We start from the raw sequence: 15887 nt of genomic DNA on the forward strand, positions 1-15887 counted from the left end.
TTAAAAATAAATACGACGATAATACTATGCCTAATAGTATACCTAATATAGATACTATGCTTAAAAATAAATACGACGATAATATCTATAGATACTATGCCTAAAAATAAATACTATGATAATATCTATAAATACTATGCCTAAAAATAAATACGACAAAAATATCCATAGATACTGTGCCTAAAAATAAATATGACAAAAATATCCATAGATACTGTGCCTAAAAATAAATATGACGATAATATCCATAGATACTGTGCCTAAAAACATTGTTGCATTTAAAAGTTTTCCAGCGAACTGAAAAACTTTGTCATAAAAATAAAAGTATAAATGCAAAATGAAAAGAATAATAAATCATTGTCAAAATTTCTAGAAGCCATATATGAAAAATATCAGTATTTTCTCTGAACATCTATATTTAATCCAGAAATCATAAATTCTGAGAAAATTATACTCGCCACGTCAAGCGATGTATCAAAATTTTAATTTCAAATTATTTCTGTATGGAAATGATGCGAAATAATGTTTCAATTTCAATATTCGTACCTAATGTTCGCAAACATAAAAAGCGCTGTTAATAAAAACGTCAAATGCACTGACTGTGATTTTTCAAATGCATCCAGTTATTCAGAAAGAGCCAAAAATTTGAAAATGAAAAATTGAATGCGGGAGAAATATATTTCAAATAAGCTACTTTTTGTACAGATAAATCTATTTTCAACCTTAAAAAGCAAGTTACTTCAATAACAAAAATCTTTTAAAGTTGTTGAACAGTATTTAGATGATGAATGAAAGAGCCAAAAATGCAAAGAATCATTTTAAAAGCATTCAGCTCTTGTGGATATGCATTTTCTATCTTTTTACTAATCCTTTTACTAGGTTTGAAAGCTTACAAAAGATTTTATTTTAATTCAATTTCTTTTTCAGCATCAACCATATCAAAGAAAGTATCTTTAGACACATTAGGAATAGAAAAGTGCTTTTAAATGCTAAAAGCAACAACTATATTTATATTTCATTAACATTAAAATCAAAAACATGTTGTCCAGGTATCGATAATCATTTAAACGGATGATAAATAAAAAAAATATCTTTAATAAATCGTTGATAAAAGCGGATAAGGTTTAGGAATTATACGCGTTTTTTAAGCCATAATAAAAAACATTGAAATTGAAAATTAAAAATAGAAAATAATTATTAAAAAGAATTTTAAATAAAATTATATTATTATAATTTTTTCTATAATTTTAAAGCTATAAAATTATAATTTTTAACAAAGTATCTTTAGGTCAAATTAAGCCTCGTGAAAATGTGAATTAAGGGAAATAATAAAAGATTAAGATAATAAAAAAAAATTTAATGAAGTTTTATTATTATAATTTTTTTCTATAATTATAAAACTATAAAAATATAATTTTTAATAATCTTTAGGTCAAATTGAGCCTCGCAAAAGTGTGAATTGTAGGAATTGTTGAAAAGAGGATTAAAGCTGCTATGAATATCATGAAAAAACAAAAAAAATTCTAAACTTTCTTTTATATAAAAATTAGTGAACAATATTTATATAATTATAATAACATTAAGGTACTATCCATATTTTTACGCTCCAGCTTTTGCGATTTTTATTTATTTCTTCATATTTGACGGGATTTATTCCTTTTTTTAATGCATAGTCATAAAAAATTAATTTCCATATTTATTATTTAAATTTAAAAAATATCTAATCAATATATCAGTAGCTGTGGAGGAATAGGCAATAATAAAATCATCTTTTCTCAAGGTCTCTTTAACTAATCATTTATGATTTCAAGGTTTTGTTTAACTACGTTATACCACGATTATAATATATGGCCCACTTTCTCGTGGACCTTTCTCTCTTTTTCAATCACAATGACGCAGAACTTCTATATGCTTATCTAATTCAGAAACATATAGACGGGTACTGTTTGAGGACTGAAAAGTTGTACTTGTAAAGTAAAAGTTAACCAGATGTTTGTCTACCCATGGCCGCTTGAATCGCCCACTACAATAATAAGCGAAATTCCCTTTTCGGTCTATATTTAAAAATGGATGGATAATTTCTATTTCATTTCCGATGTTGTTGTCTTTTTATTAGCTTTCTATGCATCTTCTTTTACCACACCTTTCTTTTAATAAATTAATTAAGGCCAGAAAATGGATATGAGTCATTGGAATTCAGTGGATGATACCCTGCTGTTAAAAGAGACTCGAGTGGCATTTCCAAAAGTGAAACACTAGGGGACTACAACCCTCTGCTCACACCGCACATTAACCCCAAGGAATTGCAATTGCGTTCAACTCATATAGTTATGCTTGCTTACTAGTAATTAGAATTCGCAAATACATTCATGATTAAAAGTAAATTTTAATTATTTCAAACTGCTTGAGCTGTTAATACATGAAAACATTAATTTTACATGAATTATTAAAGACTAAATAATAAATTTCTAAAATTAAAATTTTCTGGTAATAGAATAGGTAAGATCTAAGATCAATACATGCCTTTTCATCAATCACGTCAAATTTCTGTCAATCGTCCGAAAATTTGCCAAAAAATAAATCCACCATCTTCTATGAATACCGAAAATAGTGACAATTTGACTTTTCTGTTGCAATAAAAAAATTGTCACTATTACATTTAACAAGAAATCATTAAAAAATAATTCAAATAACAACATTAATTTTCAGTCTAGCCTTTACATTTTTTCCATTTTAATAACAATGTATTTCATTAAAATTAATCGGAATTATGTCAATAACATTAAAATAATCGCCGATGAAGGCCAATATTAATGTAATTAATTTAGTCATATCAATCAGTTTTGATGAATATATTTCATCACAAAAAAATATATTATTTTAAATACTTCGAAGTGGCGAAATTAATTGGCAATGAAAATCGGTGACGCTCCTTTAGTTTAAAAATTATTTTCGGTAAAATAAATCAGATGCATCTATATTTCGTTCATGTCTACTGGATCATTTTTATGAATGATTCTTCAAAACTTTCATTTCCCTAAATCCTCGTTTTCGAATATTTTCTCTGACTATTTTCATTTTATCTAATTCCAGAAAAAAATCTTCTTTACTACTTTTCCACCGAAGTAAGCTTGTAAACACAACACACATGCGAGCTGTTGCCAAATCACAATTAACAAATTCAGCTTGATTTTGCTTCCACATAAGCATTATATATAAGGAGAAAGATTATGTCTATGGATAAACATTCTGTACTATATAAGAAGTAAAGCTGTAAAGGACCGCTACGCAAGAGTGGCCATTTGAGAAGTTTTGTTCTATTATTAAATTCATATCTTCTGACTGAAAGATATTCTTTCTTATTTTAAGACTGTAGCTAGATGGCAAAACTTCTGTCATAATTATCCCTTATTTCATTCATTATATCATAAATAAAAATAAACGAATGAAATTTCAAAAATTAATTTTCGGATCATTTTCTGGTGGATTGCTCTAAAAATTACTCGAAATTTTTTTGTTGGGAAAACAAAATAGCTAAAGATTGCATTTATTTGCTCAATTTTTCCTATATCATTTCTCTTAATTATTATATAATTATTGATAATGTTAATAGAATAGCAGTATAATTTGTACCCACTTGAAAAATTCCCCTTTTCGAATTCTCTCATTGTTTCTCTTTTGTAAAATTTTAATAAATACATACGAATATAAAGAGCTATAGCTTAAAATTAAGTAATTTATTTTAACTTCCAAACATCGGACACATTATTTTTAACTCAGTATAAAAGAATTTCTAAACCCTTCTGCTTTTTTTTATTATTTTATTCCAACCTTTTTACTAAATCACTCGGGAATTTCCTTAAAGAATGAATGACTTTTGGTTTCAAAAGAGATTAAAAGCCCGAGTTTTACTGAAATGAATAAACAAAAAAGAACTTTTCTTTGCAAATAAACTAGTTTTATTCCTTACCAATCAATACAAGCTTTAAAAAGACAAAAATAAAGTTCTCAAATTTAATTCTTGTGATAGATCGCCAGACACTGTTATAGGTTTATTACATTATCAATAAAATATTCGCATGCAAAGCATATCCAACCGTCACCACATTTTAAAGAAAAATATTCCACGGTAAGTTTTCTTTCTTTTTTTTTTTTTTTTTTTTTTTTCATAATTTTTATCTTTTTCTCCCTATTTTTTTTTAAAGTCGTCGTTATTAAATTTGAATTTTCCCGTCTACATCTAGCGTGCTTCGTTTTAAATCCATTTAAAAAATTCTTCCTTCTAAGTTTTTCTTTAATCTCAGCTAAATCAAACAATATTTTTTTCGTTGTCATTTCTTATCGTTTGTTTGCCATTCATATGCATTTATTTTGTTTCTTTTTTATTTTAATGCCTAAGTTATTATTTCTATACATTTACTTTTGTTTACAGATTTTAGTACACTATTCTTGAACCCTTTTAATTGATTAAAAAAATGTAATAAAAACTGTTCTACAGCGAAACAAATTTATTTTAATTCTAGAATTGGGATTGAAAAAAAAAGAGTAAAATTCCGTAACATTATTTGAGTTTTAATTTCCATGGGAAACAGTTAAGCTAGTCCAAGTGTTTCTTTTAAAATGTAGCAAAGTTTTCTTTCATAACTAATTGCTTTTTATATTTTTTTCTCGTTTTTTTGTTTAAAAAATGTTGATGCGTAAATTCATAATCAAAAAAGTAAATAGAATGCATTAAAATTAATGACAAAAATAGTATTCGATTCAAAAGTTCATTTAACAGTTTATCATATTTATGTAGTTCCTTCTAAAATAAAATTACTGTTTAGATAATTAAACTAATTCTTCCATAAAAACTAAGGAAAAATATTCGTAATGTTTATTACATTTGTTCCTTCAGAAAAATTAAATCGGTCCAAGTTCTAGATTAGCAAACTAAGAGTAGTTTAATAGTGTTTATTCATTCAAGACAAGCATATTGTTGCATCTATCGATTAAAACAAGCACAATCTTATAAACTATGTATTATAATATCGAGCAATATAATTTAAAAGCATAAAAATATCTTTAATATTTAATATTTTTAAGTATAAATTAAGTATTTTAAGTATATATTAAGAATTGTAAATTATAACAATAAATCCAACACCTAAATAAATGACTTTCTTTTTCACTAAATACAATAAATATTTGCACAAATTTTGAAAATATATGATTGAATTTGCGAATGATTGTTTCTTAAATGCTTTTGTTTTAGAAAAAAAAAATATTAAAGGAGATAATAAAAACCTAAATCCAACGTTTTATGAAAACCTTAGTTATATTTTTAAAATTTATAGTTGAATCTAAAAGGTTAAATAGCCTCTAGATACCTCCATTGGTTAAGAACTTCATAATTACGTTAAATAAATCTGAGATTGAACTAAAGAATAACGAAACCCATCCAAATATCTATGCCTTAAGAATTCTAATTAAACAGCCTAAATTCAAATTCTGAATGGTATTAAAATACATATTCCAGAAATATATATGTATTTTTATGTAATAACATAAAAAAATTTAAATTTCTAGATTATATAAAATATCACAAATGAAGTCCCTAAGTTCCTATTCGCATAATTTCCCACTAATGTTTCCATGTTTGATTAAATTGCATTTATTTAGTTTTATTTTCATCTATTAGAACTGTATATACCTATAGCAAAGTTAGGTCGTAATCAGAGTTGATTAGGTCAAATCAAAGTCGTAATTTCAGCTCCGAAATGGAATACTAATGAGTCTTCCCGAAATAATAACCTGGACTAAATTGTTCATGCCAGAATAACTCTAATGAAAGGATTTTCAAATATAAAAACTAGGGTTATATAATACACGTTATAGTAATTCAGGGTGTCCCACAAGGTGTGCAGCATCTAATATCTACAGATTCGGATAGAACACGTCAAGATGAGTATTTTGATGTAAAACATGTGGAGTCCCCGAATAAAGCGTCATAGTCTAATTAACATGTGAAGCTTGTGTTATAAAAAAAACCTTTAAAAAATAAAAAAAAAGTGAAAATCAATGTTTACTGAGCACTTTCAATAGAACAGATTTTCAAATATCGGCCGTTCGAACAAATTACATGGCAAAGTCTGGAATCGAAATTTGCAGTTGTTCTATGCAAAACATGTGCTCCAATTTCCTTAACTCGGTTTTAGTTTCTGCTCTCAAGTCGTCCAATGTTGAGGCTTATGTGAGATACAATGTGTTTTTCAAACGTCCCCATAAAAATTAGTTGCAGGGTTTAAGATCTGCAGAGTAAGGTGGACATTCTATGACATTGTCTGTTTTCGTAATGCAATCCAGCCCGATCTATGGTGAAAATGTTCCATTAAAGTTTCGCTGAGTGCCGTAAAGTCTAGCCCCATCTTGCATAAACAAATAATTGCTAATATTTCGTACGTACTTTTAATCATCGTGCCGCCGTTTATTTTGGGGTGACAATAATCATCAAGGGAAGCTTCGATGTTGTTCAGTCGTCGTATGCATCCTAATTTGGAATACAAACTGTCGAATTCGTAATTAACGTTCTTAGTGTCATTAGACTATGATGCTATATTCGGGGACCCCACAAGTTTATACATCAGCCTTTCTCTTCATATTTCAAGAGATTCCATATTAAAGGATCTGATCAATGTGGCTGCGGCGAAGTAGCGCCCTCTCACCACATCTTTTCATCTCAAAAAACCCACCCATGACCTAGAAAATATCTGGTGGACCAACGTTATGAGAAACAATATGTCCAAGGTTAAAATTAGACATCTTGTGCGGTTCCTACAAGAGAACGAGGAATTGATTTCTCCAGACCCAAGCCCAGTATAAATTTTCGTTTTATTTCTCAACCAAGCTCTTCTCCAGAATATATTACCTTCAATAGATTTCATCTACTCATACTCCCCACCGAACACCTCCCTCATCATTATAATATTGTATATAGTTACTTTTTATGTGTATTGATGATATTTTATGTCTTTTTATGTGTATATTGATATTTTATGTCTTTTTTTTGTGTATATTGATTTTTTTTTGTCTTTTTATGTGTATTTCTTTTATCTTAATAAATACTCCCACGTATATCCTTTCAACCGACAGGGAATCCTAGAGATTCCAAGTTCGGGGATATTCTGTGGCGAAAGAGTACTCGTCTTGACGTGCTTTATCCGATTCTGTAAATGTTAGGCGTTGCACACTTTGTGGGACACCCTGTATATAAGTAAAATAGTAGTATATATAGTAATATAAAATGCATATATTGTTACAGTAATATATAACTAAACTAAATTTATCCCTTTCATTCTCAATTTACACATAATTAAACCTTTAACTATATATTCACTCTTTATTATAATCATTAATTGAAAATATCTCTAAAGCACTCTTAATCAGCAATTAACAGACGAGAAATGATCTTACTCACTCCTATGAGTGCAAAATACTCTACCATATTGTTACATTTCATGATATTGTGTGGTATTCAGAATATCGAACAATGTAGGGGATATATTTCAGCACCATCTTGCCCTATTAGTAAAGGATTGCCGTTTCTTATAGACAGTCCCAAATGTGGGACCAGAAGGTTTGGAAACCCATGCTACCAAAGATTTGCTATTTCTGCTGTTAAACTCTTTGGTATTAAACCTTGTCTCGCTGATGGTGTATATAAGTTTGTGAAAGATAAAGCTGATTCAGTTCATTTTATCATGGTTTAGAATTACGGCACTAAACCCAAGAAGTCTTACTGTGATGAATTATTCAACATCGCGATCATACTTAAAATTTTCATCAACATGATTTCATTTTTGAAATACTTTTTTAAAGCATCGCATATCTTAATACAAGGTGAAGTAGAATAAGAAATAGAGCAGGATTGTGAATTAAAATGGAAGCTATCTAAGGCAATCAAAGTCAAATCGATCGTCATATATTATTATATTCAATAATTTTCGGAAATAGTTGAATATTTTCAAATATGAAATAAATCTTCCATTTCCTACAGATCAAGTGAATAATATCTTGTAACCGATTAGTCAGAACAAGTTTCATACTGTTCAAACACTAATACCGCAGCTCGTGATTGCAGGCATCCCAACTTGCCACATTTTTTTAAAGCCAGGATATGCTGCTCTATGAAGACTCCAAAATCCTTCTGTAAATTATCTATCAAATTATCGTATTCAACGATTACTTAATACGTCTGATTTCATCCCATGGGACTTATTCCATGATAGAAGAAATATCTTGAGAGGAGACGATTTTCAAATTTCGAAAAAGTGTGGTGAATTCACTGAAGGAAATAGCAAAAAGTAGTTTATAAACCGCATTTACATCTTTATTAGAGGTGTAATAAAAGTGTATGTTTCGAAGGTGTAGTTACTTTGAAGGAAACATAACATAAACAGATTTTATTTGTACTTATAAAAGATACAAAAATACGTAAAAAATACCGGTTGATCGGCAAAGTCCTTTTAAGCGCTTTAAATTTAAAATGGCGTCTCACTTAGACAGGAAAGTAACGTGTGTCTATAATAAAATGACTATCCTCAATTATTGATATAAGTTGCAGAGCCTCTAACGGCGAAATAAAGAAGTACCAAAATAACTAAAAAAAATAAAGATCAGACAAAATTCTCATTAGAAAAATATACGCTTTATCATAATAAAAAACAAAGGAAAAATTTCATGGGACGATCTGTAAAATAGGTGGATATAGTTCCCATTAAGATTCCTTCTAAAGATTCGTCCTAAAATTGAAAAATGTATTCTTCGGTATTTTCATTAAGTTTTTCCGAGTTAAGCGGTAATGAAGGGAAATTTAAACAGCAATGAAAGTAAACAAAATTAATTAAGAAAAAACTGAAAAGCGAACTAGGGGTTGGAATCTGAGGATACATTTTCAATTTTGAGACGAACCCTTTTTTCAAATCCCGGAAAGTTCATAATTTTAATTGCAAATATATCTGCCACCTTTTTTCTGCCATTATTCTAACTGCGCCTTTTGGCCGGTTTTTATTTTTTGAATTATTTTTGTAACTTCCTTATTTTAAAATTAACGAATTGTAATTTGTCACATTAAACGTAGTATAGAACACTTTCTTGCAGTTATATGTTACTTCCTTGACTATACAAGACAGCGTTTAGGAAGTAAAGGGCTTAAAAGAATTTTGTCGATTACCCTTTATAAATATTAAAGAATTTGTTCTGGAAATATTTTAAAGCAGTATTATGAAAAATCTTTACGATGCTTACGAGATATATTATCGTGAAAAAAATGAATTTCACAGCATTAAATATTATTTAGATTTTCTATTTTTCAAATTAATTTATATTCTTTCTTACATAGCCGCATTATATTCTTTCAAAATAATTTCTTCCCTAAATTGTTGTCTAAACAATATACAAACCTTTCACACTTTGTGTAACAGAGCAAATAAACAAAACTGAAAAACTTTAAAAGATGTCCACAGTTTTGCGAGAAAGCACTTAACAGAATTAAATTACTGGATAGTGTGATGTAAAAAGGTATTGCTAAAACGCTTCACTAAAAAAATTATTTTCATGGAGAATGTAAGAAAAAGATAGTCTTCTCTTTATGGAATAGCAAATGGATGTTACTAACATTAAGAAAACTTGTTAAGGGCATAAGGAATGTCGAATTTTCTTACATTTTCCAAATAATAATGCAATGTAACATCAGAATTTTGCAAGCATGTGAATAATATAATACTTTGTAACAATTTGACGGTAAATGAAATATTCATAACTTTTATCAAGTTTTAGTTCTGTATAGTGACTACATTTTGAAATTTCACATTTTTCATGCTTATTTTATTAATGTAATATGCAAATAATGGATAAATGTTACATCCTTTATTTAATTTACAATCATTAATGTAAAATGTTTGAAAGTTTTTAAAACTTTTAAATTCTTGTGATGTTTCTATTCAATGAACGTGTCTATAGAATCCTGTCATTTAAGAATATATTCATAGAGTTTTTATAAATTCCCTAAAGTATTTAATTTTTTATATTTATCTTATGATTTAATTTATGCTCATTTGATAACCATCAAGCATCATAAAAATTAATCTTTGAAATCCCTTACTGAGATTTTATTTAACTCCTGAAGAGCTACATCACAGAGCAGCTTGGGTCGCTTGGCCTGGTGGTAAGGTCTCATCTTCGGAATCGGAGAGTTTCAGATTCGGGACCCGATTCTACCGAAAAACCATCGTGTAAGCCGGTCTGGTGAACGTTAAATCCGTTAATGTCTAACGTCCTATTGTTGGTGTGGTGTGGAAGTTTGGAGGGAGTTCCCGCTCAGGGGTCATTCTCATCTGACCGTGGTTCAAAATTACGAGATCTGTCCCAAAATAGCCCTAGTGTTGCTTTAAAACGGGACGTTAATATAACTAAACTCAGAGCAGCTTATGACAAAATGAACTTAGGTAACAAATTATATTACAATTAATCTGTGCCGTTACGTGAATTGGTTTCGTTTTATCATTAAATTTTCTTTTCTCATCTTATCATCATATGATCATTCCACTTATTATCTTATTAATAACATTAGACATAACATGTGAATATCAGAAAACTGATATTATTGTTTCATGATTCATTCTTTAACAATTTTCCTTTATTATTCGATTGTTTATCAGTATAATTATACTTTATACGAAAATGTGATATCATCCAAATGTGAGAGAAATCTAGAAATTTGGAGCAAAGAATTCATGCCAAATTTCATTCTATATCATCCAAATGTGAGGGAAATCTAGAGATTTGGTGTAAACAATTCATTCTAACTCAAAACGTTTTTGAATTATCGTATTCACAGACAAACATAATTCCAAAAATATATTTTTTAGGCTTAACGAGGTCTGAACGGTAGAGTTTCCTCAAAATTTTGATATTAAATATTTTGAAGATTCCAATACTTTCTTTAATGATAAATAAATCAATCTAAATGATGAAAAATTAATGTATTCTTGTTATTTTGTAACAAGATTTTTATATCAGAGAAAATCGCACATATCAGTATATCATCGGTTGCGATATATTCTATGCATAAATTGATATGAGCGTTCTTCTTTTTTCGTTGCTGTTACAGAGATAACATCTCAAAACAACAAGAACACGGTAATTCTTTTTTTCCCTGGGCATTTTTAATTGTATACCAACGATATATACTTCAAGCAATTTCAGCAATTAGATTTGTTGTTTTACAAAATGACGTAAATAAAAAGAGAAAATTACTTTCTTTAATCCAAATCATTTAAAAAAACTTTTAATTTAACCAACTCTGCAAAAAAGTTTATACAATTAATATAGAAAAAGCAAGCAAATAAAAGGATAAAAATTCGAAAAATATAGATTTCTTTTTCTACCCTGAATTCTCTGAATTTCTGCTTAGAAATCAAACTAAAATGTCCCTTGCATATTTTTCAATTCTTTTTCATCCAAAATATTCTTTCTTTTCTTTTTCTTCTTCCTTTTTTTCTTGTTTTTCTCCCATTTTTCATCGGAAATGGAATTTCTCTCTTCCCTTGGAATCTAAAAATAAAACCGAAGATGTGAGCATTAAGAAAATATCTCTTGCCAGAAAAATAAAATGATATCAAAAGACACTGACAATGGTAAAATATCTGTTTAAGATTCCGAAAAGAGAGAAAAAAAAGAAAATACGTAAGATTTTTGGGACGGTAGTTTTTACCAATTTTTGAAACCGAGTAGTGATAATCAAAGTAATTTTAACATTGAATAATGGAAATTAAGATTTATTTTTTACTTTTCTATTCGGTAATTTATTACTTACGCCACTTTTATTTAAAAATATTTTAAATACATGCTAAAACTGTTTATAAATAGAATAACTTTAATACATCCATATATTTACAAAATATTTCTTCCCACCATTTTACAACACAGCGTCTTATATTTTTTTCACATTCCATTATATTTTTTTACATGTTGCCATTTCCTACATTTCAAATATAATAATAAAACAAAATTCTAATTCATGCACGCGAGTTTATTCTCATTAAATGTGAGAGCACATTTGATTTCCGGTTCGTTGACTACCATACCAGTTTTTGTATTCAAGTGACGTAGAAATACATGAAGCTAAATGGGTATCTTTAAAATCGAGAAAAGTATTCTAAAAACAAGAAATGAAATAAATAACTTTTTATACGGTTACTCAGTACAGTTTCTTTTTAATTATTTTTACAAAATCCTTTAATTCCAAAATTTTTAAGATAGTTATTCTTACGCAAACGTTTATGAAAATTTTCCATAAAAAACTTGACTTAATCAAAAATACTATGCAAATTACTTTTAAAAACTTAACCATAAAGGTAACTTGTAGCTATTTTAAAGTATTTAATTGTAATTTAAAGTTTAATAGAATATTTGTAGATATTGTGTTTTCAATGCTATGTAGTGTTGAAAAATACTTTGTTATTTGAATTATCTTGTGTTTTTATTATCTTGTAATTAGGATGCAATTCCATCTATAAAGCATAACTTTTAAACGCTCCTTTTATATTTCGTAGTCTTGTAGTCTTAATTTTTACAATACTTTTGAAAATGATTTGTGTCATTGGGTAAATATAAATTATGTAATAATTTGTATGTGTGTGTGTGTGTGTGTGTGTGTGTGTGTGTGTGTGCGTGCGTGCGTGTGCGTGCGTGCGAGCGTGTGTGCGTGTGCGGGCGTGTGCGTGTGCGTGCTGTGTGTGAGTGTCACCAAATTGTTCTCGCTTTCACATATATAAGCAGATTCCAATATTTCTTAATTATTTGAATTTTTAACAAGGATCTTTTTACTAAGGATTAAATTAAAAATCGAATTTATAGGAGATAATATTGCTTTTCTCTATAACTACTTTTATAACAGAAAATTTAAAAAAAGGATGTGTAAAGTTTATCTGCATTTAGTGTTATGTGGCATTATAAAAATTTAGAAACCGAAAGCTGAGGGAAATAAGCAAAATATATTAATAATGCATTTATTCATTCAATACCTAAAAAATCTCATTTTTAGAGCATTCATTGAACCTCCTACAGAACACTCCTACAAAAAAAGGCCAGAAGGTTCACCAAAATGTAGGAACTGAATTATGATAACGAAATTTATAACATTGCAGGGGTTCTGAGAGGGAAAAATAAATTTTGAAATGCTTAAAATCAAACAGAGTTGAATGAATTTTCAAATATTCAAAAATGTCAGAAGTGCTAATAATATAATAATGCAGCTTATAGAAAATACTTACAAATAACAATAAAACACGACAAAAATGAATTCCATACGAATAACAATGGGAAAATTACCAGGTTATGTAATTAGAGGGGAAATAATGACACAAAAAGCAAATAAAATTATTTTATTTGTTTTTTGTGTCATGGCTTTTTTCCCTTGTTTAGATATGATGTTAACCATGTTCGATCAGTTACAACTATTTTCTTGCGCAAGATAATTTGTTTCGCATACACTGATTCTCGGATATCTGATGCTGTTTGTTGAATTTGTAGACAAAGTCCTTTCTCTCTGTTAATATCGTTCCTAGCATTACCAGTCCCAGCAATACATCACTGGTATATGAGAAGTCGTCCTGGGGTCTCTCTGACTCTTGTTTGTAATATGAAGAATCAGACTATTCTTACTCGCTTTCACTTTAGAACTGTGGAATATTAGAACTGTGGAACTGCGGCACTTTAGAACTGTGGAATATTCTGAGTGCTCTAAGCACTTTGAAGTTTGCTCCAAGTGTTTTACAGAAGAAGCTTCATCTGTTCGCATTCTTATCTATCTAGGCCTCTCCAGGCAGGATCTTATTAAAAATCCATTATTATTATTGGACTTTTTTCGTAATTTCATATATCTGACATGACTCTGTTGTTCTTGAGGATGAGCAACAACACAACAACACCAGTGTAATCTTATACCTCTTAGCTGAGTTTCATATCATTTATCTTTCTTTTATTATGCCATAAAATATTTGCATACAATTTCATTGCAGTTCCTCCGAAAATCACGTGGGTGCAAATGATGGCCTCGACGAACGAGACTTTATTGTTTGGATGGCGTCGTCCCAGCCACGACAATGGGGCAGAGATTAGTCACTACGTAGTCCAGTTGAGCCAGAACCAGAAGTTGGTGTCCAACGAGACTTTACCTGTGTTGCCCTCAGAGAGACAGAATTATATATTCATCTTCGTTGGGCTGGAACCAGGAGAATGCTATGCCTTCCAAGTAAGTTTTTCGCATTTTCTTTTTCTCTGTGACCTTCATTATAGTAAGACATAAAAATCACTAGATATTTCAAACTCATTTCATTTAGCCGAAACCAAGATAGGAATTACAAAGGGATTCATAAAGTAACTAAATGATTAGATTGTATTGTTTCAGATACTTGAAATGGTAATATGAAAATTATTCCAACGAATAAGGGAATGAAATAGACAGCAGGAGTGGTCTCCGAAAATTTCTCGCGTCCTCTTCACTAAAGGTTTTATACACATTGCTCGCATAAAGTTTTGTGCCTTGGGTAAGGATGTGAATTGTAAAGCCATCCTTTGTTCACTATTGCATTGTATTGGTGAATGATAGGTACGAATATTAATCGATGGCGCCAGTCTAGTATTTTTGCCAAATCTATCGCTAGAATAAGAATTTTCCAACCGTTTGACATTGCAACGGATTGTGATGTGCGAGGATAGAACTTGGGACCTTGTGGTTCGCAGTCCAGTAACATGAAGCAGAAGGTTGCGTGTTCAAATCACGTCCGGGTCACCAATGCAGCGGATTGTGATGTGCGAGGACAGAACCTGGGACCTTGTGGTTCGCAGTCCAGTAACATGACCACGATACAAAAGCAATTTCTAGGGTAGCGTAGCTGTTAACTGGCTTATACGCTTTCACCACAACATCAAAATTTGACTTGTGTTGTAGTCACAAGGCAAGCACACTAAATTTCATTGATATAAGTTACTGAGTTTATGTGCTACTGCGTTTGCATGTATGCGAAAGTACAAACGATAAACAGACAATGGTTTGATAAATTTCGTCTAAAAATTGTCAAGTGTTTACATTTTAGATGCTAAATCTGTATACTATATTTTTATCTACTTAGATCTTAACGTTTTGTAATTGCCGAGTTTATTTGTATTCTAAAAGCCAAACAGGAGACTTTCTCTGAATTCATTTCATTCAAAATGTTATGAAAATTTTCAAATTTGGTCACAATTTCATATACCAAAATTCAGCTATCTAGCTGAAAACGTTTTTAATTATCGTGCTTCTTGACAGATAGACTGGTTGACTATCATAACGCCAATAATATGTCTTTCAAGTACATATGATAATTAAGATAGCGTTTCTTATATAATACTTTAGAACAACATCTACAATTCAAAACTTTATTGTATTTGTAATCATGTATTCCTTTTATTTGTATAAGAATCAATAATACATATTCAATTAGATGTTATTAAGATGCAACTAGATGTTATTTTCTGAAACACCACAATTTCAAGAGTATCAATGAATAATTACCAGACATCACAACATTATTTCATTAAAAATGTCTTCATTCTGGATGACATTTGTTACTATTTCGTTCTAATCTGAACTTCTAAATAGCGCGTATATAAATGAAGATGTGTCCGATTATTATTTCTGTTCTTTTCAGTTACTAAACATAAATATAAGGCAAAAAAATCAAATTTATTCGTTGCACAGTGATATTTTAAATTGTCTTTCAAAATTTAAATAAATTTATTCTAGACTAATAGTATTACTTCTGTATTTCATGGGAGATTAATTTTCAAGGTAATTTATGCCATTA

The 15887-nt window shown here is 29.3% G+C and overlaps 1 protein-coding gene across 5 annotated transcripts in view; it reads left to right on the top strand.

Annotated features, from left to right (window-relative positions):
- The window catches only part of LOC129961870 (tyrosine-protein phosphatase 69D-like), a 666258-nt gene that overhangs the window by 456745 nt on the left and 193626 nt on the right, over positions 1-15887 (top strand). For all 5 annotated transcript variants that reach the window (XM_056075481.1, XM_056075482.1, XM_056075483.1 and 2 more), the window contains one exon: positions 14061-14293. In XM_056075481.1, the coding sequence (XP_055931456.1) occupies positions 14061-14293 (233 nt within the window). The remainder of the gene's footprint in view (positions 1-14060; positions 14294-15887) is intronic.

Source organism: Argiope bruennichi, chromosome 2 (genome assembly GCF_947563725.1).
Source record: "Argiope bruennichi chromosome 2, qqArgBrue1.1, whole genome shotgun sequence".
In the NCBI taxonomy this organism is placed as follows: domain Eukaryota; kingdom Metazoa; phylum Arthropoda; class Arachnida; order Araneae; family Araneidae; genus Argiope; species Argiope bruennichi.